This window comes from Pseudochaenichthys georgianus, chromosome 11 (assembly GCF_902827115.2).
Source record: "Pseudochaenichthys georgianus chromosome 11, fPseGeo1.2, whole genome shotgun sequence".
In the NCBI taxonomy this organism is placed as follows: domain Eukaryota; kingdom Metazoa; phylum Chordata; class Actinopteri; order Perciformes; family Channichthyidae; genus Pseudochaenichthys; species Pseudochaenichthys georgianus.
In genome coordinates this window covers 11,854,502-11,881,482 of record NC_047513.1, presented here as the reverse complement: position 1 = coordinate 11,881,482, position 26,981 = coordinate 11,854,502, and the positions used below count along the sequence as shown (strand labels likewise).

General features: G+C 41.5%; 1 protein-coding gene across 2 annotated transcripts; it reads right to left on the bottom strand.

Moving 5' to 3' along the window:
- Nucleotides 1-6,907: 6,907 nt before the first annotated feature.
- On the bottom strand, nt 6,908-26,918 carry cdca8 (cell division cycle associated 8). Of its 2 annotated transcripts, none has more exons than XM_034095087.2 (11): nt 26,831-26,918; nt 26,378-26,476; nt 25,655-25,783; nt 25,436-25,467; nt 25,252-25,327; nt 24,598-24,659; nt 24,375-24,436; nt 23,283-23,378; nt 8,417-8,549; nt 7,519-7,605; nt 6,908-7,412 (listed from the first exon to the last, which is right to left on the bottom strand). In XM_034095087.2, exons 2-11 carry the CDS (start codon nt 26,472-26,474, stop codon nt 7,380-7,382), a joined length of 807 nt encoding a protein of 268 aa, XP_033950978.1. In that variant the 5' UTR covers nt 26,475-26,476; nt 26,831-26,918; the 3' UTR covers nt 6,908-7,379. The 2 variants fall into 2 exon arrangements, with proteins under 2 accessions (XP_033950978.1, XP_033950979.1); XM_034095088.2 differs by lacking the exon at nt 26,831-26,918 and adding an exon at nt 26,709-26,824.
- Nucleotides 26,919-26,981: the final 63 nt, after the last annotated feature.

The following is a 26,981-nucleotide window of genomic DNA, read 5'->3' as shown; positions in this document are numbered from 1 at the left end:
CGACTTACAATAAGTGCGTTCGACCAACAAAATACAAAGGTTTCATAGAGCAACAACATTTCAAGTGCTACTCAACTGGCTTTAGGTAAGCCAGTCCTTTATTAGTATATAAGTGCTTTGTTAATAGTTCTATTGCTCGAAGTGGAGTCGAAAGAGATGAGTTTTCAGTCTGCGCCGGAAGGTGTGTAAGCTATCTGCTGTCCTGATGTCAATGGGGAGCTCATTCCACCATTTTGGAGCCAGGATAGCAAACCCACGTGTTTTGCTGATGGGAACTTGGGTCCCCTTCGCAGTGAGGGTGCAGCGAGCTGTTTGGCTGATGCAGAGCGGAGTGCACATGCTGGGGTGTACGGTTTAACCATGTCCTGGATGTAGGAAGGGCCAGTGCTAATGACTTACCGCAGAGGTAGACATTAAGGGTAAAATGCCATTGGCCCTCTGTTCATATTTGGTTTATTAAAATAATGATATTGTGGTCATTGTTAAAAAATGTCTGCTATTTTTACGAGTATTATTATTTGTATAATGCGCTTTCTGCCTTCCTGTCATTAGGAGTTAGAAATGTAATGGCTATGTAATTGATTTGATTAGAGCCTTCATTATCCTAAACTGCTGAGACATTTCGCCAATACCTTTATATTGTCTACTCTTCACTTACTTGTCAGCGTAGGTCGGCATTGATGTACAGAGCCGACAGAAGACCTTGTTTATATTGGCATCATATTGAGAGGTGACGCGTCCTAAAACCAGGAAGTAAACTGCTGGTTCCCTCGACAAAAAGCCATGTGATTTCTCCACAGGGTTTTGGAAAATAGCTGGAAAGGTTTGTGGAAAACAAACCTGTTTGATAAATGCACGTTTTGTTCAGCCGGATAATCTCCACATGTCTACCCTACTTTTATAATTTCCGAATCATAAATCTAATCGATAGATTATAAAAGGGTTTTAGGACGCGTGACCGCACCACTAGAAGCCAACTCCATCGATCAAGCTGGCTGAAACTTTCTCTCCCTCTTCTTCTCATGCTCCCTGTCACTCCTTTAACTCCTCCGGTGACTTTCTTTTATTTGAAGATTGTTTTTTGCCCGGCGCTTGGCCGGTTACCGCTGGTATTAAAAACATTTTGGCGAATGGTTAGGTGGCGCGATAGTCTGTAGTGAAGGAGCGCGCTCACAGGAGCCTGCTCGCGCTGCACTCCGCAGCAAACAGCTGTTTGCTTTTTACCCAACAACGACAACCGACTCACGGAACGCTATGTTGTAGCGTTGATAAACGAAACAATTTAACTAAATTGCTAGTCCAAATACCAATACCACAGGACAATTTTTTTAAAGCAATATTTTTAGTGGCCCAAGCGCAGGCAAGTGGAAAGTACGTTATGCTGGCCTGGGGTGTCTTAATAGTGCTTCAGGGCCAGCGGGCCATTTAATGTCGCCCTGCCGGTTACCGGCCGGCCCACATCGTCCGACCGGCCCACTTCAATACCGGCCCATCGGGATTCGTCCCGAACGTCCCGATGGCCAGTCCGCCCCTGGCTGCAGAGGTCGGATGGCACATGCAGGTAGACCAGCCAGGAGGGAGTTGCAGTAGTCTAGGCGTGAGATGACGAGAGCCTGTACCAGAACCTGCGTCGCTTTCTGGGTCAGCTGGGGACGCATCCTCCTGATGTTGTAAAGCGTGTATCTGCAGCAGCGGGTTGTAGCAGCGATGTTTGCAGTAAAGAACAGTTTGTTATCTAGGATCACACCCAGATTCCTTGCAGTCTGAGTCGGGGAAACAACAGAGGTGCCGATGTTGATTGTCAGGTCAAGAGTGGGACAATCTTTTCCCGGAAGGAAAAGCAGTTCAGTCTTGTCAAGGTTGAGCTTGAGGTGATGAGCAGACATCCACTGAGAGATGTCAGCTAGACAAGCAGAGATGCATGCGACGACCTGGGTCTCTGAGCGGGGAAAGGACAGAATTAATTGGGTGTCGTCAGCGTAGCAGTGGTGTGAAAAACCATGCGGGCTAATGACAGATCCGAGCGAGTTTGTGTACAGGGAGAAGAGGAGGGGACCAAGAATATGATAAATAAAAGAACATTGTACGTACCTTGAAAATCAATGCATTCTAATAGCGGGTACATTTGACCCGTTGGCGGTTTTACGTATACAGTGACCCCTGGCGGTTCTAGTGTTAAACATATTATTGGAATATAAAGTTCACAATGTCATCTATATACATAATGCCCCTTAAAGAGCCTGTGTCACGGTTTTCCCCCATCATCCAAACCCATCAATTTGAGTAAATATTGTCCCCTTGAAAACCGTTACTGAACTGATTTTGGATATTTGTACTTTGATAACCATTAATCTGCCCTTCAATGTTGACAATTTTCTGGATCTTCTCGGGGATTCTTCAAGTCCCGCCAAATGATGGGTGACGTCATTGCGGGCACAGCGCTCCAGCTGCACCGTTCAGGATCCCAGCTTCTGCATGTAAACGCACGATGGTGCACACAGCAGCAAGCTCAGACAGCGATGACAGTTTAATTTTGAACGTATCGGAGAGCTCATATGAGGCTGAAGGATCGGTTTATGTTGTATCTGTTAGAAGTTTAGGAATGAGGTGCGTCAATATGGGCGATCATATGGTCATGTAGCCAGTGGTGGAATGGGACTAAAAATCATCCCGGGACTCTCGACCGGCCCACTTCGGTACCGCTAGTAAATTGTCAACGGGGGGAGTGGGGGATGTCAAGGGCGGCGGGTGCTGTAGATAGTAAATGTAAATATGTAAATATTTGTGTCACTGCATCCTGGTAAAATACAAATATAATGTATAATGTCTGTGTCTTTGACCTTAGCGCTGCTAGCCACCTGTGCCCTGTACTACGAAGCCAGTTCAACATACCCTGAGTAACAAACAAACTAACAACAACAAACTAACAAACGAGATCTCGCAAAGCGGTCCTAAGACGCTGGTTATCAACTCGGTAAATCAAGCCAGGGTTTCTCTCTCCAGCTGAGAGCGCGTTCACGTCTAAGACACGAGTGGATCTGACTTTAATTACATTTGACTCGAGTGTTTCGTCAACGTAATGTGTTGCTTAAAATAATACTTCTGCATACAGTAGGCCTATGTGACACTGTAAGTGTTGCACGGCCAGATGCGGCTGGAGAAGCTGACTCAGATAAGAAAATATATGATATATTATGATATTACATGATCGATGATCTGATTGATAATGTAATATGAATGATAAGTGCGACACGTCGGCGTCTTCTCTGCATACGGCAGTTTAAACTGTATTTCCTTTATCCTGTAATATGACTTGAGAGATTTAAACTCCGCACACTGAGTTGATCTCTTTTCTATAGACGCCGGAGGCGGGCAGCGTCAGGTAAAAGAAGTTATTTAGCCTTCCCAAACCTGAGCCTCACGCGCCGCCTATGGGGGATGTGCTAGTGACTTATCCGACTGGCCCACTTCGGTACCGGCCCATCAGGATTCGTCCCGATGGCCAGTCCGCCACTGCACCCAGCCCACGTAAACTGTCAACGGGGGGAGCCTCGCTGCGGGGAAACGGTGGACCTAGTGTCCCGATCGGAGTGGGAATAATAATCCGTGCATTTTATCCATTAATTTCCCCAACATTGTGGTAAAAAAAAACACACGTTTAATCCATGTTGGTGTACTACAACTACAAAAAGCATCGGTTTGTTTTCTCATCAGGAAATGCAGACCGGCTCAAACAAAAGATTTTTAATCATCATTCTCACGATCATTTAATGTATCATATGTTCGCCGAATTGACATGAAAGCAATAATAAATGTAGTTTCATCCACTTGAGTTTACAACTACAAAAATAATCGATTTGTTTTTATATCACATCCTACGGGAGGAAATTCAGCAGCTCCGATTTTTAATCCTAATGTAATCATCATCTTCACCACGATCATTTATGTTTATGTTCGCCGAATTGACATGAAAGCACTGACAAATATGAATATACTGTAGTCAACTTCATTAAAACGTTATTAACGTGCCTAAACTCAGTAATTCACCATTTCTACGCATGACAACACACTTTGTCCGTGTTTGGCTCTCTCGCCGCACAGTGAAGCGTTCCCGCATTGACGTCACTTCCGGCTTCCCCCAAAACTTCAAAATGAGTCGAAGGAATTTCCCCGCGATGTTCGAAATTATTGATATTTAACGGAACGGTATCGCTTTTTCTTTTTTAAATTGACGGTTCGAGATTACTAGTAGCCCAATATTTCATTGCACAACAGTTGTTGGGATGGTGTCACAGGCTCTTTAAAGGTCACCTATTATGCAAAATCCACTTTCTCATGTGTTTTATACATAATTATGTGTGTGTCCCTGCGTTAAGACATTCTGAAAGTTTCAGGACAAAATAATCCGTCTCTTTTGGTCCTGATCCATCTATATAAAAATCTGTCTGAAAATAAGCTGATCAGATTTTGGCCACTTGGTCACAATGTTTTTTGGGGCTGTGCAACCATTAGCCACTAACCAACCAATGAAACACCATTTTATCACCTGAATCTCCTCCTCGAGCACCATTGTGGTTTTTAAAACCAAACACCTCGTAGAGGGGCGTGGCCAGCAGCAGCTCATTAGCATTTAAAGCTACAGACACAGAATCAGCACTTTTTAAACAGGGCTGAAACAAAGGGGTATATGGCATGCTAGAATTCACGATCTGTTTGGTTTTTCGAGCCAAACACTTCAGAGACATGGTTTGAATATATATGAGACCTATTATATATTGTTGTAAAAGAGTATAATAGGGGACTTTTAATTAGCTTCCATTTTGTCTTGCCAAAGGATGCAAGAGACAAACTGACTTTAGGTTAGGCTTGTTTAAATTAGCTATATAGATTTGGATTATATTTATAAATGGTTTGCCGCCATTTTGGCAGTGGTTAGTTGATACTGCTGTACCTCAGTTTAAAAAGGGATATATTACAGCAGTCAGAAATACAAAAATATTGATTAGTCACTTTAAAGACTGCTTAACGAAACCAATTTAACAAAATTGCTGCTTTAAAGTGTATTATTCCTTGAACTGGTTTAGACATACCTACACAGATACGGGCTGCTAAAACAGAGTTGCTTTTTATTGAAGCGTTGCTATTCTGTGTCTCCCTTCCACTATCAGCTTCCGGTCCCTCATCCTGAACATCTCAGCGGATGATTTATGTAGCAGTGTTGCTCTGTGACCTCAGAATCCGCCCCATCCATACCGCACCTGTCACTGCGCCACTGCCTGCGTGCTTACTGAAAACTGAGCCATCCGTGCAAAATGGCAATTTTCCACCCACCTAGAGAAAGGGAGAAAAAACAGGATCCAATCCATTTAGAAGCCAAAGTAGGAAAATTCTATGATATGTAGAGCAGGTGCGAGAGGGCTCGCTGCTCCGCTAACGAGGGAGCTGAACTGCACGCACTGCTGACCACAACATCTGTCGTTTGTAGGGATGCAGAGTTTGGTTTGTACCTCTGCAAGACAGTTTGCACAGCGAGGGACAGGCGATGATAGAGCGCCAAAGATGGACACAGATGGAAGGGACCGGGGCCCGTTTTCAGCCGGGGGCACAGAGGTCCCATGCATGGGCCCGGTAGCATATGATGCATGAGGATCCAGCGGGGATAGCAAAGAGTTATACTTGTCTGGTTTGGCCCAAGGTGAGGCCAGACTGACCCAGTTTATCCCAGGTGGAAACCCTAACGAGCTCATCAGGCCTAACGAAGCTAAACGGGATTCTAATTGGCTGCGGTATGATGTCCCGAAGGTCAGAGTGCAGGTACCTGCGCCAAGCTGCCACTTCCTGCCAACAGCAGGTCACATGACCAAACTAAAGTCCCTCCGTGTAAACAAAGTAGTGAAAGGACAATAGGAACTTCTTGCATTAGCTAAGCCAGAGTTTGTTATGTTCAGAGGTGAGATGAAACTACCTTTTTACTCAGTACAGAGGTGGAAGAAGTACTCTGATTTTCTACAACCAACCAAAGAAGTAAAAGTAGAAATGTTTAATTGACGACAAATATCCGGTTACAAAAAACTCCAGCATTAAAAATCTTTAGTGTAAAAAAATTAATATTTTGCATCAAAATAGACCAACATTACAAGAAGTAATATGTTATGGGCAATGGTTCATTTTAGAGACAAATACATTATATTACTGGATTATTAATTTGTTACACGTAAGTGTCTATCAAAGCTGGTAAATTCTGAGCCTCTTTACTTTGTATGCTGTTGCTGGACATTTCAACCTATCAATATAAAAACAATGTTGTCAATGTTTATTTATGTGATGTATTTGCAAAATAATCTGAATCCATAAAGGAATTGTAAAGGTGTCAAATAAATGTAGTAAAGGTCAAATATAAGTAGTTAAATCATAGATGTGAGGTTAAGTCTATGGGTTAAGTACAGGTAGCTCAAATGTTTACTTGTGTAGAATACTTATGTAACAATCTTAATGTTGGAAAGTTGTAGGCTCCATTCAGATTGTAAACTGGCTCCACATTGACAAGCAACATTGTATTTGTTTGTGATTGAAAGTAAGTTATATTCTGTATTAATGTATGTGTTACAATAGCCATTCTGCCAAATGGGTTAACACTTGATAATAGTTCTGGACAATCCGAACGGCTGCTCTGTTTATTCAAGACTACACACTGGTGTGGTGATCTGCTGCCACCTCCTGGTCACCATGCAGCGGTACAGCTTGGTGAACAGAATTGTCGGAAAAAACAAAACCTGTCCAGTAAATTCTACATACACATAATTAAAGTATCTTTTGAAATTACAAATACAGAATTATTTGGAACAAGCTCCACATCCACACTCATCAACCAACACATTCTACCCTAAATAAAACACACCACACAAAGTTCTGGTCAAGATCCTGTATCAGTTTTTGCAAACAATCTGTGATATGTACATGGAGGATTGTTTATTTCTCAATGACGGAATGAAACAACATGTAGGATTAAAATGTACAGACAATCAAAGAATGAATAGTTATCAATATTTGCAGTACATGAGTACAGACCTGTCAGGTCTTTCAAGGTTTATAATTAAAAGAACAAACCTTAATAGACTGCTAACATGAGTAAAAGTCTGGGGAAAGCACCTGAATGACAGACAGTTGTGCAGTATTCCACAAAGGCGGTTAAACCCAAATAAAAAGTCAAAGGCAACAGTATGATCCTTAGAATATCTATCAAAGGAAAACAATAAAATACAAATGCTAAAACCCACGTATCTCCTGTATAAGAATAAACATATCAAACAAAGTTTGAAATAAAGATACGCATTTTTTGTTTTTTAAAGTAATGTACAAGACGAGAGCAGGCGGTAGCGTTACTCCGTTCCACACAGGACGGTGAGGCGATTCTGCCAAGAGGGGAAATAAACAATGATGAGAATCAAAAGCATGTGCATACACTTCTCCTCTCATACATTGAATGTTGAGGTGAAATTACATAAGGGATGAATATACCTTCAGCTGACGAATGCTCCTCAGAGCAGTTTCATCCAGCAGAGACAGATCCACAGAGTCCATCTGGCTGGCCAATAGCTGAACACTCTGCAGAGACACATCACATTACAGATCAGAAGTCATATATACAAAGAAAAACATTGGGTGGTACAATTTGGAACAAATAACTGATTGAGATTATTTTTGTCTGATATTGCAGTTATGATTCACGACAGCGAGGATTAATCATTTTCATCATTATTCTCATCAATCAGTGTTTCCGCCAGACCAGGGCTGAGAGGGCGTCCACCCCGGGCGGGGGGGGTTGTTTTGAATTTTGACTTGAGCCGTCCCTTATAGATACTGTCTTTTTACGTTAGTGAGCCGGATCATTTGGCTCGGCTCTCTTAAAGCGCCGGCTGTTTCGGCTCCCAAACGGCTCTTCATGTTACCAGTTTACCACGGAGCCTCAGTTTCGCCGCTGCGAGGCTCTGGCGCTCGCAGCTCATGCGCTTGCTCCACTAAAACCCCCCCGCTCATCGCGTCAAAATCGCGCACGTTCCATGTTGTCCTGTAGCAGGCACCTTCGATGTCGGGGAAACGATCTTCAATACGCCGAAAATAATCCCACCACACTCCTTTGACCCTCCAACAGAAGGATGTCCTTGTCCTTTTTCAGCTATTTCAGGACATCAAGGCTATACATGTTGTTGTTTATACCTTTTTTTAAACATTTTCTTTTAAATATTAAGCTTTTTCTGCATTTGTGTAGCTAAAAGCAGCTACCATTCAGCTAATAACACATTAAGCTTTTTCTGCATTTTCAGCTAAATTCAGCCATAAATGTTCACAGTTTATAGCATTCGCACGCATTTTCTGCAGGAAATGCATTTTCTAGTATCCAAAAGTCTAAGCTCACCTCTCCGTTGCCGATGGGGACATTGATGACGATGTCTTCATTATGTCCTGCTGCGATGGGAGAGCCGTTGACTGAGATGCTGTAAACCCTCTCTTTGTGGTGGGGATTCCTCACAGCGGGGGTCTTGGGAAGTCTGAGGAAATAAGGATTTAATGGTGAGCATTTTGGAAGCCTGTGTGTAATCTCTCCGAGTTAAAAGTAGATCCTCGAGAGTAGTGTTGTCACGATACCAACATTTTGGTTTCGATACCGATACCAAGTCAAGAATTGCGATTCCGATTCTTTTTCGATACTTTTCTTAAAAAAAGGGAAACAGTTTTAAATATTATCAGGGATGCAAACTCATCAGGTATGAAAAAGGTGACAAGGATCCGAGCCCCCGACCCCACGGAATATCGGCTTTACAATTAGGAATAACAGATGATTTTAGCAGCCAGAACAACTAAAGCAGCAGGTAATAATAACAGAAACGCCAAAGAGTCACATCTAATATAAATATATATAAAAGCATTTATTTTAATTGTGTAGCAGTGAGTTTAACATTTTGGCAGCACTGTTGAGCATTTTGAAAATGTATTTTCATGCCTCTGTGCAAGGCTTAGTCTTTCTATCTTTATAGCCACTGGTGTAAAGTAACTAAGTCCATAAACTCAAGTACTACTTGGGTACAATCTTGAGATACTTGTACTTTATTTAAGTATTTCAATGTTTCTGTTGCTACTTTGTACTTCTAATCCACTACAGTTCAGAGGTACATGGTGTACTTTTACTCCACTACATGTATTAATCCCTTTAGTTACTTCACAGATCTGGATGAATGATGTGAAATATAACCAAGTGTTAAATCAGACTGTAGTTCCACCTGGAGTAAATCCACCAGCTACCCTGCAGTATACAAAGGCATTCAGACTAGCTGCACCTTCACCAGTTTTGAGAACACTTTCATGATCAATCATTATAAAACATATCATATATATTATTCTGAAATGGACCAATCAAACAATGACTACTTTTACTGTCGCTACTTTAATACTTTTACTTGAGGAACATTTTGAATGCAGTACTTTTACTGTAACAGAGTATTCCTACACTCTGGTGCTTCTAGTACAAGACCTGAGTACTTCTACTTTTACTGTCACTACTTTAACTATATTTTGATGATAATACTTTTGTACTTTTATTTGGGAACATTTTGATTGCAGGATTGTTCCTACATTCTGGTACTTCTACTTTAACTCAAGTACAAGACCTGGGTACTTCTACTTTTACTCAAGTACAAGATATATACTTATACCACCTCCGTTTATAGCCTATGAACTATGAAAACTAGGCTAAAGCTAACGTTAGCAGATAGTGATGCTAGTTTGCTAGTTAAGTTTACTCAACGATAATATTGCGACAGAAACACTTTTCAGTGCACATCACGCTCTGCGCTCCGACAGGGAGCTCTGCTCTGAACACCTGAACGGCCCGTTCACAGACTTCTGGCGTCTTTTTTGTCAACAAGCCGAGGCGCAGCGGCAGTTGCACTCCCACTTGCAGCCATGCTTCTCGTTTTCTCACATGCTCTGGCAGCTAGCGCGTGACCGCGTGCACGAGAGAGGGGAGGGACTTAGAGCGTGCTTGAGAGGAGCGGGACTGCAGGCACGGCTGCAGTGCAGGGAGTGGAAACAGAGCGCTGAACACACGCGGCTCTTATTAAAACGGCGCTTTTTCACGGGAGTACTTTTCCCCGTCATTCTTAAAGTACCGATACTAATGAAACGGAGGAATCGTACCGTTTTTAACGGCAGGGTATCGCGGTACCTTTCAAGTATCGGTACACCGTGCAACACTACTCGAGAGTAAAAATTGCACTAGTTGCACCATTACAGCGGCAAATGAGAAATTAGTCTAATAAAGTCCATAGTATCGAGAACCGTTTAAACTAGTAATTTTTGTTCTACGTTTAAGTGTGCAGAATCTGTATGGGGTCAAAGTGGGTTGTTTTTGAGCTCTGTTCAAATGGATTTCCCATTCATTCCTATGGGGCAAATTATCGCAGTTTTCTGCAATTTGTGTGTTTCGTGTCAACGCTGCCGGACGAGTAGCATGACAATATTTGTGGTGGAAGAAGGAGAATAAGATGAGATAAGTATGTCGAATACTATACTGTGTGGCTTCACCAGTCAAACAGAATTGGCAACATTGCTAGGAGAACAAGTCTCATTTCATTTCAAACCTTTATTTATACAGATAAATCCCATTGAGATCATTGATCTATTTTTCAAGGGAGACCTGCTCAAGTAGTTCCACATGAAACATAAAAACATAAATAGAACAACAAAAGGACATCATACAGCATCATTTACATAACTATCCACATGAACAGGTACCAATAGCTTCCGATTGACTAGCATCCAACCGAGCTTTAAAAACATTTAGTGGCACCAGATTGTTCAGTTTCCATTTAATTTGCAGACTATTCCAAGACAGAGGAGCTGCCTATCTAAAAGCTGTCTTCCCTAAGACAGTCCTAGCAGTTGGCACATTTAATAAAACCACAGCATTGGATCTCAGGCAGTAGCCACTTACAATTTTCTGTGAGATCAGGGAGCAGATATAAGATGGAAGTTTCCCTAACATGGCTTTGTATATAAAAATGTACCAGTGACTGAGCCTCCGTACAGTTAGTGAAAGCAAACCAGCCCTTGCATACAGGGTACAGTGATGGGTTAATGCTTTACAGCAGGGGTTCTCAAAGTGCGGCCCGCGGGCCAATGGCGGCCCTCGGAAATGTTTCTGGCGGCCCGCGATAGTTAATGTGACACGCTGAAATGCATGCGTTATATTTTAATCCTCCATGGTTGTATCTAGAAAGAATTAGAATGGAATTTAACCCTCTGGAGTGCGCATAAATTTACGTAATTAATCATATATTTTCGATTATAAGGAGTAGAAATATGATTCAGATATCCGCGGAATCGCTGGAAGAGTAGCTTTCCAGCGGTATCTCCTGTGAGACTGTAACCAGGGCACAGCAGCCAATATGGCCGCTCAAAGCAGCTTGACTTTACACTGTGTGGGATTGGTGGATTTGTGTGTCCGTCAAGGAAATCTCGGCCGGCAGCCATCATGGTCTCAAATGACCAATGGACATCGAGAAATCACTAAGGGCCTACCCACCAAGTAAAAAAAACATAAACCATGTGTCTCCCATCAGTTTACGTCTGTGAGAAGAGAGAGAGAGACAGAGAAAATGGCTAAAAAAAACTTTACAGTTGCCGACTTCGCTAGAGATTTTTTTCGCTAGCAGCAGTGAGGATAGAGCCTCAGAACCTGAAGTCTTCGACTCTTCTGAAGAAGAAGAATACAAAGACAACAACAAGGATCCATTTGGACATGGGTAAGTGTAAATATTACAGTAATAGTGTAGGCTACTGGCAATGTGTGGGGAATACCGCAAAAATGAACAATAGGTTTATTGTAGAGCCGGGACTCGATTAGAGGCTTTGTAATTAATTAATCGAAATTAATCGCATTTTTAATCGCATTTTTAAAAATCGCATTTTTAAGCACAGGGCCATCTAAGCTAATGTACAGATGGCCCTGAGCCCAATAGAGAAAAATGCATGCGGACGAAATGGCACGAAGGGTTTGGGGGGCCTCCGTCCCCCTAGACATTTTTAAATTTTTGCAGGTCTTAGATGCTGTTTGGTGCATTCTCTAGACTGAATTATAAGATGAACCACCACAATATTATATTGTACAATTTCAATTTTATTCTTCATTTCACTTGTTTGTTTGTTCTTGTTTGTGTTTGCTCGCTTGCATGCCCTGCATAGCTATAAGAAATACTTAAGTTGTTGGTCAAAACACTTTCCATCTGATGAAGGAAAATGCCTTCCCAGATGGAAAAAAGTAGAAAACATTACATTCAGTTATAACTGCCAAAACAAACATTATTTACACTATTATGGCCCCTGTTAAAAAAAATTGTAATGTTAACTACTGTAAATTGGTCGAACGAATGCCTCCTCATCCGGAAGCTGACCGAGCAGACCCGAGCAGCAGTCGAGAGGAGCCGAGCGCATCCGCGAAGCACACGTCAGAGTTCCCGTTAGCCGGCAAATCTAAATATCTTCGGTCAAAATAATTTCCCTTTAGAGCAATACCGCTTCAGTTGCGCCACTTATGTGACAGACAAGAAGAGTATGTGACAGACAAGAATAGTCAACTCTAATGTCTAACACTTAATGTGGAGAAAGAGATGTCCTGTATGGGTTGATTGTGCGTTGATCTGTTGGTAATGCCTCGGGGTTCCGGTGGGCATGTAAACAAATGCATTATGCTGCGCTATACTTTGTGGCCTCATCCAGTTGCATAGCGACACTTATCGTGTAGTTGTCTTTTAATAAGCAGGTAGTCATATCATTAGCTAGAACTAGCTGGATCTGATCGATATGGATATAAACGCGAGTGAAGTCTAATCTGACGGGAGAGAGAGATCAGCTGCTGCTGACGAGTCGAGACTCGACACGCAGCTCTGCATGATAACATGCAGCGGTGAGCGGAACAAAACACACACTTCAGGTTAGAATATCACACGTAGCTATTTTAATTACCTCTCAAACTACCTGAACTAGTTATAGATATGTTTAGTTTTACTGTCGGGTCACTCATTACTAGATCCGCGAGCTGCATGATACTGGCATAATAGATTGCCCGATCGGGCCACCAGCAGGTGAGGCTTCATTGCCCGAGCTAAATACTAGATGACCCCGGGCCATCGGGCAGTCCTTAATGTCGAGCCCAGTGACAATCCAGTGAGCCAGGGAGCTGGTTATTTTCTCAGACGTGGACTTACCTATCCTGGCCCTGAAACCAGTCATCTGGTTGAGTGTGGGTTGGGTCAGGGTGTGGTTCCTTGCACTCGGAGTCGGGCTAACGTCCACGCTAGCTGCTACATGCTTTGCATTTAGGTGATACTTTAGGCTTGATGTGCTGCGGTGATATGCAAATTCTTTTTTGCATAATTTGCACACAGCCGTGCTCTTATCGACGCTTCCATCCGTCCGTTTTTTTAAAACAAAATGTCCCATCCACGGGGCCGACCAAAGCGGTCTCATCAGCTTGTTCGTTCATGTTTGACTATTGTTCACCGTGGTTTGTTGTTGTTTGAAGTCATGAACGTTAGTTGGTGCTCCAGTATAATCGGTACGCCTGAAACTCATCCAGTGAGAAACGTTCCGCTGTGCAAAAATAAGTGCGATTAAAATGCGTACATTTTTGTGTAATTAATTAATCTTAATTAACGCGTTAAAGTCCCGGCCCTAGTTTATTGATATATATTTTTTATCGATAGTCATGAACTTTTTATTGGGACAAAATAGACTCTCCATTAGCAAACGTTTACTCTGTGTTAACGTTATTTTGGTGTGTAAAAGTGAGATTACATGTGTAGATGATTAAATTAATCATTTATTTGTCCCACAACGGAGACATTTACAGTGACATGTTTTTGCCATCGATTATTTTATCATACTGTTCTGTACAGATGAGACTTTGTCATAGATTTATTTATATGTGTGCCTGTTATTATTTTACCGCCCTGTACAGATGAGACTTTCTAATCAGATGTAGCCTATGTATATGTGTGTCTGTGATTTTATACTGAATGTAAAGTAACTGGAAATACCTGTGTGTGTGTGTGTGTGTGTGTGTGTGTGTGTGTGTGTGTGTGTGTGTGTGTGTGTGTGTGTGAGAGAGAGAGAGAGAGAGAGAGACACTCCTTCTGCAACCTCCCAAACTTTTTATGTGTGCATAGTTATTTGTGCTTGAGCAACATTTTACTTGAACTTTATTTAAATTAAATTAGTTGTAATTATTGTCCTACACAGGCGGCGTTTATCCAGCAGCCACAACATCCATCTGTGCCAGCCCCCAGGTCAAGATCTACTGTGGCTCAAGGGCCTTTACCAGAGCCATCACCACCAAGGACCAGCATCACTACAGCTGCCTCCACCTCCATCTGCGGCTGCCACCAGGACAAGATACACCTCAGCACAAAGGCTCCACCACAGCCATCACCTTCAACCCAGCCAGCAAGGAGGTCTCGTGGAGGTCTCGTATAGCACTTGTACACCCCACCTACACAGCAGCCCATGCACCATCACCCCCACAGCAGCCAGACCCACCGTCTTGGAAGACAGACAAAGACCTCGACACTGTCTTGACATTTATATAGTGAGATTTTCCAGTTTCTTATATTTATATAAATAGTTGGTTGAAAAAAAAAAAAGTTGAATACTCAATTTGTATTTGTACACATCACATGAACCTTGGTATGTAATATGAAGTCATTATTCAGTCCTAATGTATCTCAGCCCCTGCTGTGGTGAAAGTAGAGTGATAAACACCTATTTTACTCAAAATTTGAATTTAATTTTTTTTATTTTAGACATGAATAACACATTTATATACAGTGTAATTCAAATATTTCACTGCTTTTGTGATCCTAGGACTTTGGTAACCAAATCTAAAACACCAAAACAATTCGATCACATGAGTACATTTGTGTTTTCACAAGAGTTTAAGATTTTCCAAAAATCGGATGTCACATTTTAAGCTACTTATCTCATCAAACAGTGCTCTAAGGTGAGCAATATGCATATATAGCAAGACCAGAGATTGTCCTGAACATTTTGATATTTAACACATGGGGTGCCATGTTAGAAGAAATACATTTAAAAGGTGATTTAAGAAAACAGGGTTAAGAGGCTTAAGAATGGTAAAACTGCGCCCCCTGGGTTGTCATTCCTAAATTATGAATGACAGCTTGTGGAAAGTTTGCTAGACTCCTGGTTGCATGGCAACTAGGCATCTCGCGAGTTGCGGTAATTGGTTAGTACAATAAAGAAAGGATTTATTTTGGAATTATTTTGTGTTCCGTTTTTTCTTGGGCGGCCCTCAATCAAATATTGGGTACCTAAATTGGCCCTCACTCATCAAAACTTTGAGAACCCCTGCTTTACAGTTTGTCACAAATCTTAGTGCACTGATACGCAGCATCTAACTTGACCAGGCAATTGGCAGGTGCATTCATATACATCAAATCACCATAGTCCAGCACAGGTAAAAAGGTCACAGTGACTAGCCTTTTCCTGGCCTCAAGCGAGAAACAGGACTTGTTCCTGTAGAAGAAACCTAACCTAACCCTCAGTTTTTTAAGCAGGTTATTGACATGAAGTTTAAAAGTGAGACAATCATCAAGCCAGATACCAAGGTATTTGTAACAGGTAACCACTTCAAGTTTTATTCCTTGCGTAGTTACAATATCTAAAAACAGGCTCTGGTGTCTTTTTAGCTTTAGAAAAGAACATTACCTTGGTTTTATCCACATTTAAAAGAAGCTTTAGTTCAGAGAGCTGAGTCTGAATAATGTTAAAAACAGCCTATAAATTAACAACAGCCTCCTTAATGGAGGGACCTGCACAGTACATAACCGTATCATCCGCATAAAAATGTAAAGTAGCTTCATCCACATTTTCACCTAAACTGTTGATGTAGATGGAGAATAAAAGTGGACCAAAAACAGAACCTTGGGGAATACCATTTGCAATGTTCAACCACTCAGAAGACAGCCCATCAAAGTGAACACATTGGGACCTTTCAGAGAGGTAGTTTACAAACCACCCCACTGCATGGCTGGACATGCATGTGATGATCGACGGTATCAAACACTTTGGACAGGTCAACAAATAGAGCTGCACAACTCTGCTTATTATCTAAAATACTCGCCACATCATTCACCACTTTCATTGTGGCAGTGATGGTGCTGTGTTGCTTTCTGAAGCCTGACTGATGTTTAGACAGGATGTCATTTGTACATAAAAACACCTTTACCTGTTCACTCACTAAGCGTTCAAGAACCTTAGCCATAACTGACAACTTAGAGATTGGCCTATAGTTATTTAATAAGGTGGCCTCCCCTCCTTTTAGCAAAGGCAGGACTAGGGGTGCAACAACTAATCGACTTAATCGATTAAAACCGATTCGTTGGTGACGTCATCACGTGCGTTTTACGCGCCGTTAAACTACAACGTTATTGGTACTGGAGACATTTAAAAAATATATGTCATGTATTATTGATACAAAAACATTATATCGCAGTCTTAGTGTGGCCAGCTCGTTTATAATATGTAAAAAGACAAACAAATGCGTCTATGATGTATTTTCGATCAGACGAGATCTCTCTCCCTGGTCTGTGTGGGAGGGGGCGGGGCAGTTTACACACACGCTGCTGCTACATGCAGCAACACACTGCGGAGATGTCGGAGAGAACGCCGCTCCGAGGTGTGGTTAAACTTTACCCATCTCGATGCTCGTTGCCAAAAGTGCAATAAGAGTTTAGCATGTAAGGGCGGTAACACGAGTAATTTGTCTAAACATTTAGCAAAAGTGCTCCACATCCAGACGGAGAAATGCACCGGGTTCGACTGTCTTTCTAGTAGCTCTGTAGCCCCGTCCACGAGTAACGTTTCCACGTCAGGTGTTATGTATGCCAGCAGCAACACACGGAGTTAACTCAATTATATAAACATTACTGTAATGATTTGTCAAGTAATGATTTGAGGTAACTGAATTAGTTAGTTTGTTAAAGTTTCAGCTATTCTGTTTACAATTCTGTTATCACATTATTTATTATTTTCTAAAACATTGTTGTTTCTTTTGATGTGAAATATTATTTATTTAATTTAAATGAAAAGCAAACAATTTGTTTAGTTAATTTAATAATATGTATTTTTTAATCAAGTATTCATCTTTATTGTCGTCATTGTTAGTTTCCACATGCCTAAAACAACCTCAAGCTAAATCTAAAAGTTGATCGCTAAATAAGAGCGCTTGAGAAATTGTGCAAGGCATAATAGTCGATTAATCGTTTCATTAATCGATAGATTAATCGACTATCAAATTAGTCGTTTGTTGCAGCCCTAGGCAGGACATACGCTGACTTCCACAATTTTGGAATTGTGTTAGTGCTGAGGGAGAGGTTAAAAGAGTAGTGAGAGGTGGAGCAATAACATCTGCAGCTATCTTTAAAAATAAAAGGTTCTACGTTGTCCGGGCCAGCCGGTTTCTTAGGATCTAGCTTGGTTAAAGCTTCACGAACAACATCAACAGTAAAAGGGGTAAAACTAAAAGGGTTTTCCAACACAAGTTTTTCAGAGTCACATACTGTAGTGTTCACAGAAGCAGAGTTATTGACAGAATCAAATAGAGAACCACAGGACACAAAAGGCTCATTAAAGCAATTGAGCATAGCAGCCCTGTCCGATATAGTGCCAGATGCTGTGGTAATGCACGGAGGTAGCTCATTACGGATATCGCCGGTGGATAACGATTTAATGGCTTTCCAAAATTTTCCAGGATTATTCAGATTCTTTGTGGTTACTGACAGATAGTACTTTGATTTAGCACTTTTGATTTGCGATGTGAAGCTATTCCTTAGCCAACTAAAACGCAGCCACTCTACCTCTGAGCCTGATTTCCTAGCCTTTGCCCAGGCCTTGTTTCTCTCATGAAGGAGACTGGATAGATTAGCAGAAAACCAAGGATTGTCTCGTCCCTTTACTCAAAATGTACGCAGGGGTGCATGTCTATCAATGATCTCCATAAAACCAAGATAAAAATAAGACCATGCGGTTACTACATCAGCACACAGATCGATTTTTCCCCAATCAAAATCAAACAGATCATGCACAAAACCCTGCTCCACAAAATGTTTTATGTCTCTCTTAATGATAATGCGAGGTTTAACCTTTTGGACCTTAGTGTCCCTAATTGTGGCTACAACACAGTGATCACTCAGATCATTTGCAAATACTCCCACAGATGAATATTTATGGGGAACATTAGTTAAAATGAGATCAATTAGGGAGGATTTATTAGGGGACTTAATGTTAGGGCGAGTAGGACTGTCCACAATCTGAGTAACATTTAAAGAGATACAAAGGTTTTTAAAATCCTCTGACACTGCAGTTAACCAGTCCCAGTTAAAATCTACAAGTAGCACTATTTCCTTGTAGTCTAGTTGTGATAAAAGATTTGCTAGTGAAGACAAGGAGTCTTTGACAGCTGAGGGGGGTCTGTAACAACTCACTACCATGACCTGTTGACCCTTTGCCACTTCTATATTTATGGCTAAAAATTCAAATTGTTTACTGATCGATTTGGAAACTAATGTGGTTACACTGAACTTATTCTTAACATAAATGGCAACGCCACCACCTTTATTAGGCCGGTCGGTACGATACACATTAAAACCATTTAAGGCAATGTCAGAGGCCAAAATAGATTTGTTTAGCCATGTTTCTGATAAAACAATGACGGACAAAATCTAGTTTACCTAACGGACTGCGCACATTCAAGTGGATGAAACCCAACCCAGACCTAGCTTTAAAATCAGCAGGAGTAGCGATCTGACTACTACTACTACTACTGGGCGGACCAGGGTTAGGTTGTACATTTCCTGACAGTAATAACAACAAAACCAGGCATCTTTTCCTCTTAAACGACACACATACATTGTCATCTAATTTAGAAACACCGGAAAAGTCTGCGAGAGTGTGATTAGAGCTTAAGAAGCAGTCCTGAAGAACCATCATCGCAGGAAAACAAAAAAGACAAACATATTTTGTCGAGCAGATTGTCTGTGACAAGGCAACCGGTAATTGTTTGAGCAACACATCCGAACCTTTGCAGGGGATGCCCACTGCAGGTGGCAGAACAGACCTGAATCCAGTAGACTTCTCAGAACGACTAGAGATCTTCTCATAGTCCAAAACAGTTAACAGGCACAGCAGAATCCCGATATGGGCCATTTTCCCAGACCAGCACACAGTATCCGCGATGTTCCTGGAGCAAAATCAGCACAGCAGCAAAGGACAGGCGAAAACAGCAGCGTGGAAGTGCTCCGGTCCCTCCGTGGTATGCCCGGGGTGAAAGCAGGCCTCTGCAACAGCAGAACCAGGACAGGTGGAAAGCAGGCCCCAGTGGTGGTAAAATCCTCCTCCGTACAGCAGCACACGCTCGGTGGAAGCAGGCCAAGCCCGAAGCGTGGATCCACTCCGTCTCTCCGCGACGACTCCGGGGTAAAAACCTCTCCAGTACAGCCGTATTCTACAGGTGGGAGCAGGCCTCCGTAGATCGCAGATCGCAGGCAGCAACAGGTGGAGCCGCTCCGTCTCTTCGCTACGAGCAGGCCTCCGTAAATCGCAGATCGCATGCAGCAACAGGTGGAGCCACTCCGTCTCTTCGCGACGTCTCCGGAGGAAAAACACCTCAGTACAGCCGCACTCGACAGGTGGGAGTAGGCCTCGGCAGATCGCAGACAACTAAAACTACTACTTGTATAAGCACTAAGCAGGGATGGCTAAAAGTTTGTAAGCAGGAGAGCTAGATGCTAACAGATGCCAGATGCTAACAGGTAGTGCGAGCTTGTAGAAATTGCGACTGCCTCCAATGACAGCGTGTTGACCAAATGCTGCTTCACAGGGCTTCATGCCCACATAATGTAACACATTGAAAGATGCTTAATCTACCTGCAGATAAGAACTACAAAACCCAAACGGTTTTAAAAGTTATCTTGGTTTGATGCAATAGTTGTAGGGCTGTGCGATTATGGCAAAAATCATAATCACGATTATTTGGGTCAATAATTGATATCACGATTATTTTGACGATTATTCATTGACCATTTATTGAACTTTAAAATAAATAATATTTTACCAATAAACAAGATCAACAAATATGTTGGAGCGCTCTTCCAAAACCATACTAAACATATATTATTAATATGATAAATAAAAATAAATTAGACCAAAAATAAATTAAATCAAATATGTTGCAGTGCACTGTCACAACCTACTGAAAACTCCTTAACATATAGCCAACATTTTGGTAAAACATATTCAACATATTCCACTCAGTTAAACATTGAAGGCTGGCCAATGGTCCAGAAGTAACAGGAAATAAATGTTGAACTACAATTTAAGACCAAATAAAAATGTTTAGGCCACCATGGTCACACCATGCTGGTAGGGCTGCTCATGTCATCTCTTAAAGATGTTTTGCAAGAAACACCAGCCTGTTTACATGGTCTGGTTTCAGAGATGAGCGCAGGCAGGTGACAATATTGCCACCTGGACTGAAGACCCTCAGCCACGCCCCGACACATGGGGTGACGCCGGCCAATCACAAAGCTTTGATGCGTTCAAGTGCATTATTCTGGCACAGGAAGATTATGTTACAGGACATTAACGATAAAACAGAATATTGTTGTTCTATTTTTAGACACATCTAGCGATCGACTGGTTGAGCACCCCTCGGCTAGACCACAGGTCTGTTGTGGTAGCAAAGTAGTCAGCTGAAGCCACATCTCTCTCAACTTCCCTACGGCATTTGTCATATAGTGCAGGCAGCGCAGACCTGCTGAAATAATACCGAGACGGCATCGCGTAACGCTTGTCCAACATGTTGACACGTTGCTTAAAGCCCTCGTTGCTAACAGTGCTAACTGGGCACATATCTTTAGCGATGTGAAATGTAATGGCACCTGTAATATCTCTGTGTCTCTGCGAGCTCGTCGCGTAGGCCGTTGCTCTGTGCAATGCGTCCCGAATCGATGACTGTGATAATGTGGTGGATGAAGTCGAGCGGGCATCTGCTTTTTGTTGTATTATTGCCCGGTCGTATTGCACTTTGTGGTTGTATTTCAGATGATTAAAGAGATTGGTTGTGTTAGCGTGTGGTGCCAACACAACCTGGTAACACATCCTGCACTGTACTTTGTTTTGCTCCACGTCGGACTCCTGAAAGCCAAATAGTGGTAATAGTTTTACCCTTCTTTTTAACGAGTTGCTGCTCTTGTTCTGACATCTTCGCTCGCGCTGAACACTCACAACACACATGTCACTCCCACGTGGCCGAGTGGTCTTTTAGGGAGGGGCGAAAGCGCACCCAGCAAAATAATCGTATTTTGTCAATTATGCTGTTTTCATAATCGTCGCAAGCCATAATCGTAATCGCGATTAAAATACGATTAATTGCACAGCCCTAAATAGTTGGGGTGTTTATTTGCCCGTTTTGATAAAAATGCTAGCCTAACAGTTAAGAGCAATAACAGTACAGGCATTTCACAATGTAAAATACTGAATATAGCACATCAAAAGCAAGGAGTACACAGCTGGATAAAGCAGGCACTTGCTTACATTTAGGAGACATTTAACCACATTGCTTTGGGTTTTATTCATCACTTCATATTAGGGATGTGCATCTCCATCACTGAGGCCGATGCGATGCGCATCTCGATACGTTGCCACGATACGATACATTAACGATACATTTGAAACACCAGGCGATGCGATGCGATACGATACGATTCACCCCTGTTGCGATACAGTTCGATACGATTTGATTCAACATTATGCGATTCGGTGCGATACGTTGCGATTCAACATGATGCAAAAATAATGATAGTTCAATATGGTACGACAGAGGATTTTTGTTTTATTCCTTATATGCAGCAAATCATACATTAACAAAAAATTGCTTTACATATTTGGTACTGCACATTCCATCATGCCTTTATTTTTTTACCTTTAAAAGCTCTCCAGGGTACCATGTTATAACACCTCACAGTTAAACAATGTAAGGATGCATTGCTCATGATTAACAATGTGCAAATAACAGCTACCATAGTGCAATGCCCATACAGCTGCCAGCCTGATGTGCTTAACACTCATTCATAGGCTGACTCACCAGTGAGCAGAAAGCAGTGGGTTCTATATGAACAATAAAGAATACAAATAACCTCTCACAAACAGGTATTTCATAACTGCTTACAGTGAGGAAGACATTTAAATTATTATTGGCCGTCACAGGCTGCTGTAAACTAAACACCACTCTCTCTGACAGAACACCTCACTGAGTGATTTAACTCATGTCTAACTTTCAGGTTTCTCTTTTCAGCCGCAGACCCCATGTCACCTCTTTATGTGCGTCGCTAAGCTCCTCGTACTACTTGTGTACTTTAAAGCGGCTCTGCATCGTTAACAATTTGCGAGCGATCTTTCAAGTTGACCGTCTGTAGTATATAGTGCCGCGCACATATACCATCAGGACGTTACTGATGGGGTGCGGCTGCGGAGTGATACTGTGTGTATGCAAGCCCGCATCTAGGACGGATCTATGTATCATGGCTGTAGACCTGTTAAGTAATAAAGATACCTCATACAAAGGTCTACGGATACCTTATTACTCTCCATGACCTGCGGTCAACTATATAGCATAAAGGACTATTACACCGTCTTTCTTGAACAATCCGAAGTGTTGCCAAACGTTTGATTTGTAGGTATTTTTCGGTGCGCTGTGTTTCTCTTTCTCCTCAACTTTCGTGTGTTGATAACTGAGACTCTCGGCCTCCGTAGTGGCGAAACAAATATCAAAGATCGTCTCTGCTGAGCGTTGACAAGATGAGGGGATTTTATATGAATGAATCGGTTTTTTACCGATGCAAAGACGCTACGCAATCGATGCATCGCGAGTTCAACCCAAACTGTAGCCGATGTGCACCCTTTCAACCGGTGCACTCGCATTTTGAACGTTTATGCCGGTACACCGATGCGAATCGGTGAATCTTAACATCTCTACTTCATATAGGTTGAGAGACACGTTTAAACCCAACCAGCAGACTTCCCTTATGCAGAAATTGATTGATGCCAATATGATTTATGCTTAACAGGTAACGAGACAGCCTTTAATGCAGAAACAGGGACAACATTATTATGCATTTTTAAATGCAGCTTTAACTATGAAGCCTGCTTACCTGGGATCAAAGCGTGGGGTAATGAGGGGAGTGGCTCCCATCATCAGAGAATAGTCCATATTCCTTGCAGGAGTGACAATTGGCTTCCTGCTCGATCTGAAACCAGACAGAGACAACTTAGTATGACATAATTGCCAACCAGATGTGCAAAAGGTTAAAGAGATAAGGGCTGGACCATATGTGAAAATAATCTCAGAGGTTTTTTGAGACCAATATTGCTATTCAGTATAAAAGAAATTCAGATAATCTGTATTATTCACTATACACAAGCATTAAATACTTATATATTTTTGATCAACACAAAGATGATTAACATATACAGTTGTTGAAAATATTTAACGAAACAATTTGGGGGGGGAAATAAAAAAAGGGGGAAAAGAAAAAAAATTGCGTTCTTTACAAAGCACTGTATTTTTAAATGATATTAGCCACTTTCACACCAAGTACTTTTCCGTATTTAGGGTCAGCACTTATAACCAGGGGTGCACATAACCTTTTTGCCCTGGTTCTCAAAGGAGCACCTGGAGATGTTGCTTGGTGCTCATCTTTAAAATGAAATTAACCGTAACTTTTGAGGGGGTCTTGACTTTATTTGCCAGACACATGGCACTGAACACACATGCAGAGGTGAACACAGAACACAAGACAACATTAGCACGACCAGTAATCCTACAAATTAGTAGCAGCTGCTGGGACTCCCAGCAGCTTCTACTGAAGCCTTCCGAGTAAATCGCCAGAATGCCGACACCTCCTCATCACTCCACCGCTCCCATGTTTTTTTTTGTGTTGCCATAAGTTAGTCTCTCTCCGTTGGTGCGTGGGGCTAATGCTAATGCCAGCAAATACAATGACGGCTTCAAAAAACTTTCCAGAGTTTTACGGGCGTGGTTTGCAATTCGCCCAGCCAATAGAAATTGGTACCACCTCTCTAGCAGGCACTAAAAATGGGGGTAAAAGTTCCCGGCACTAAGTACTCTTTTTGGTGTGAACGCGACATAAAGGGTACTAACGGAACTAAACGGGGTAAAAGTACTCCGGTGTGAACGCGCCCATTGATCATTTTGCCCTAAAAGAGATTATGAACCACTTTACCGTCTGACCGTCAGGGCCTTTGCTCTCTTTGATGTGGTTGGAGGTTTCCTTGTTGCTTTCGCCTGAATTAGGAACAAGCCGTTAAACACCAGTGACTGAACATTGCACACAAAGGACATTCCATAGCAACCACCCACTCTCCATATTTATATCAATGATGTTCTCAAACACTCAGCTGGGTTTTCCTCTTTGTATGCTTGCTTAAATCAAAATCATCCATTACCTTCCGTGTTGTGCCCGAGGTGTTTTCATCTTCCGAAGTGGATTTAGTTGATTTCTTTGTTGCTGTGGGTTGAAGACAAAATAGATGGGATCAAATCAACTTCATACATTTATTTATTGAATTAGAACAGGAGTGGCAAACTCAAATTTCATCTCGGGCCACATTAGCATCATGGTTGCACTCAAAGGGCCAGTTTTATATATAAGACTATATAAAAATACATATATAAATATATTATATTACATTATTGCCTCTGTATTGGATTATTATCGGATAGGGTAATAACTTCATAATTAACTACGTCTGAAAGCAGAAGCTTAGGGCAAATAATTGCAAGTCTCTTCAGTGAGAATGTCACAAAATGATTTAAAAAGTTTAAAAAAGGGGGGGGAAATAGTGATATTTTGAAGAAAAAAGTAACATTTTGAAAAAAAGGCAAATTTGAGATGTATTGTGGGACATTTAGTTTATGGGCAACGTGCTTCTGTAAAACGTCATGTAACCGAATAATAAACATATTATATTCTTTGCAAGCTCTTGTGGGGCCACATGAAATGAAGTCACAGGCCGGATTTGGCCCCCGGGCCTTGAGTTTGACACCCCTGAATTAGAAATACTTCAAATGTAAACCAAACATTTTTTTTTTTTACATGCCTTTTTTGACTGATTTGAAAAGGGCTGGATTGTTCTCGGCCACAATGCTCTCAACAATAGCAGCTTCCTCTTCTCTCTGTTGAAGACATTTATTAAGAACTGAATGAGTGTTTAATAGAGAAATAGGTGAGTCTAAACATGCCAAAGAGAACATATGATATAATAAGTAAAACAATCAACTTACACTAACATTCACCACTTCTGGTTTCTCAGATTCTGCAGAGAAGGAAACATGTATTTAATAAAGTTGCCATGATAAAACAATTAAATGTAACACCAGTGCATATCATACGATCGTTTAACATGTTCAAGGAGTGAAAAACACCAGATCAGCAGTATTCCACATTTCGTGAAGTGGGATTGGTTTGGTTGGACTAAAATCCAACTGTTTTTGTAAACTCACTGAATAGTTCCATCCAGGGCATTTGGCGGACAGTCTTTGGGATCTTAATAAGTGCCATGTTGTAGCCGTTGTCCACATCTTTCAGCAGATGGTTGAGCTTCTCTTTCATCTGTTCCACTCTGGTCTTCACTGTGAAACATAATAACATAGTTTTAGCTTACTCCACTAGTTTATAAAGAAGCTAACATTGTCTCAACATTGACAAACTACAACTTTAAAATGCACAGTTGTATGAAAATTAACCAGTAAAGATAGTCTTATACTATCCTGATTAATCAATAATATAGCAGATTTCATTTATTTTACTTGCATATATGTTAACCAAAGATTTAAAAACGTATTGCTTTACAGCAAGGTCTGAGGAAAAGGAGAGAAGACTACTGCTTTCTTTATTTTTCAACTTTGCAGTGTCAGGGCAAGTACAATGACTTAATAATAACATTGGTGTTTTTTGTATATAGATTCAGAAAATAATCCAATATTCATCCATTGTTTCGTGTCAATATTTGAGTCTCCCTCTTAATGGAAAAGGGGGGTTCAAACACATGTACAAAAGCATTTAACGAATCTTAGTATTAGGAGCATTTAAATCTGCGATGTTAAAATATAAAATATAAAAAACATTTTGAAAGTAGATGGACTCCGCAACATACAGCAAGCCTGTCAGGGATTGCCATAAAACACTATTGAAATTGCAGTGTAAAATACGTGAAATATAATCACCCTCGCTGTCGAAGTCCTCCAGGAAGGCTTCTAGCTTAGCCGTCTTGGGGCTATTTTTCCTTGCCTTGGCCGTCGTTCTTGTTTTCCTGGGAGCCATGTCTGCATCGATAGGTAGCGGAAACCAAGTAAATGAAACCACGTTTGACAACACGAGACAGTACTAAATATTACTGAGTAAAAAAAGTGTGGCTTTACTATATCAGTTACGTCAAATTATTATAACTACAACGAACGTTTTACAAAGAAACCGCCGACATCACGCTAACATTAGCAAGCTAACAGTAAATGCTAACGTTAATTGTTGTGTTAGTTAGCGAGGTTACTCGTTTACCTTGCAATTTGGCTGACTTCCTTAATTGTCAGCTTCTTTCCCACGCACAAACATTTAATAACACCCCTCTTAATAATCCGTTTTGGTCATGGCGACCTCGTTTTTTAATTATTTTCTCTCACCTGGGTGTTCTTCGTCTCTCTTCTTCCTTCTTTACAAAGCCGTTTTCAAATGTCCGCGCGAGGAGGGGCCAGGCGTCAAGTCAGCCAATTAAAATTCGTGTATGCTTTGCGTCATGAAAAATGGTTATCGACCAATCACAGCAGCATACGT

Bases quoted from the DNA above. Each gene is read 5' to 3' on its own strand.
- cdca8 (XM_034095087.2), bottom strand. From the start codon at position 26,474: ATGGCTCCCAGGAAAACAAGAACGACGGCCAAGGCAAGGAAAAATAGC. The intron at 23,379-24,374 runs GTAAAGTGGTTC...GTCTGGTTTCAG, and splicing joins AAGGCCCTGACGGTCAGACG to ATCGAGCAGGAAGCCAATTG. The intron at 8,550-23,282 runs GTAAGCAGGCTT...TTATTTCCTCAG, and splicing joins ACCCCACGCTTTGATCCCAG to ACTTCCCAAGACCCCCGCTG.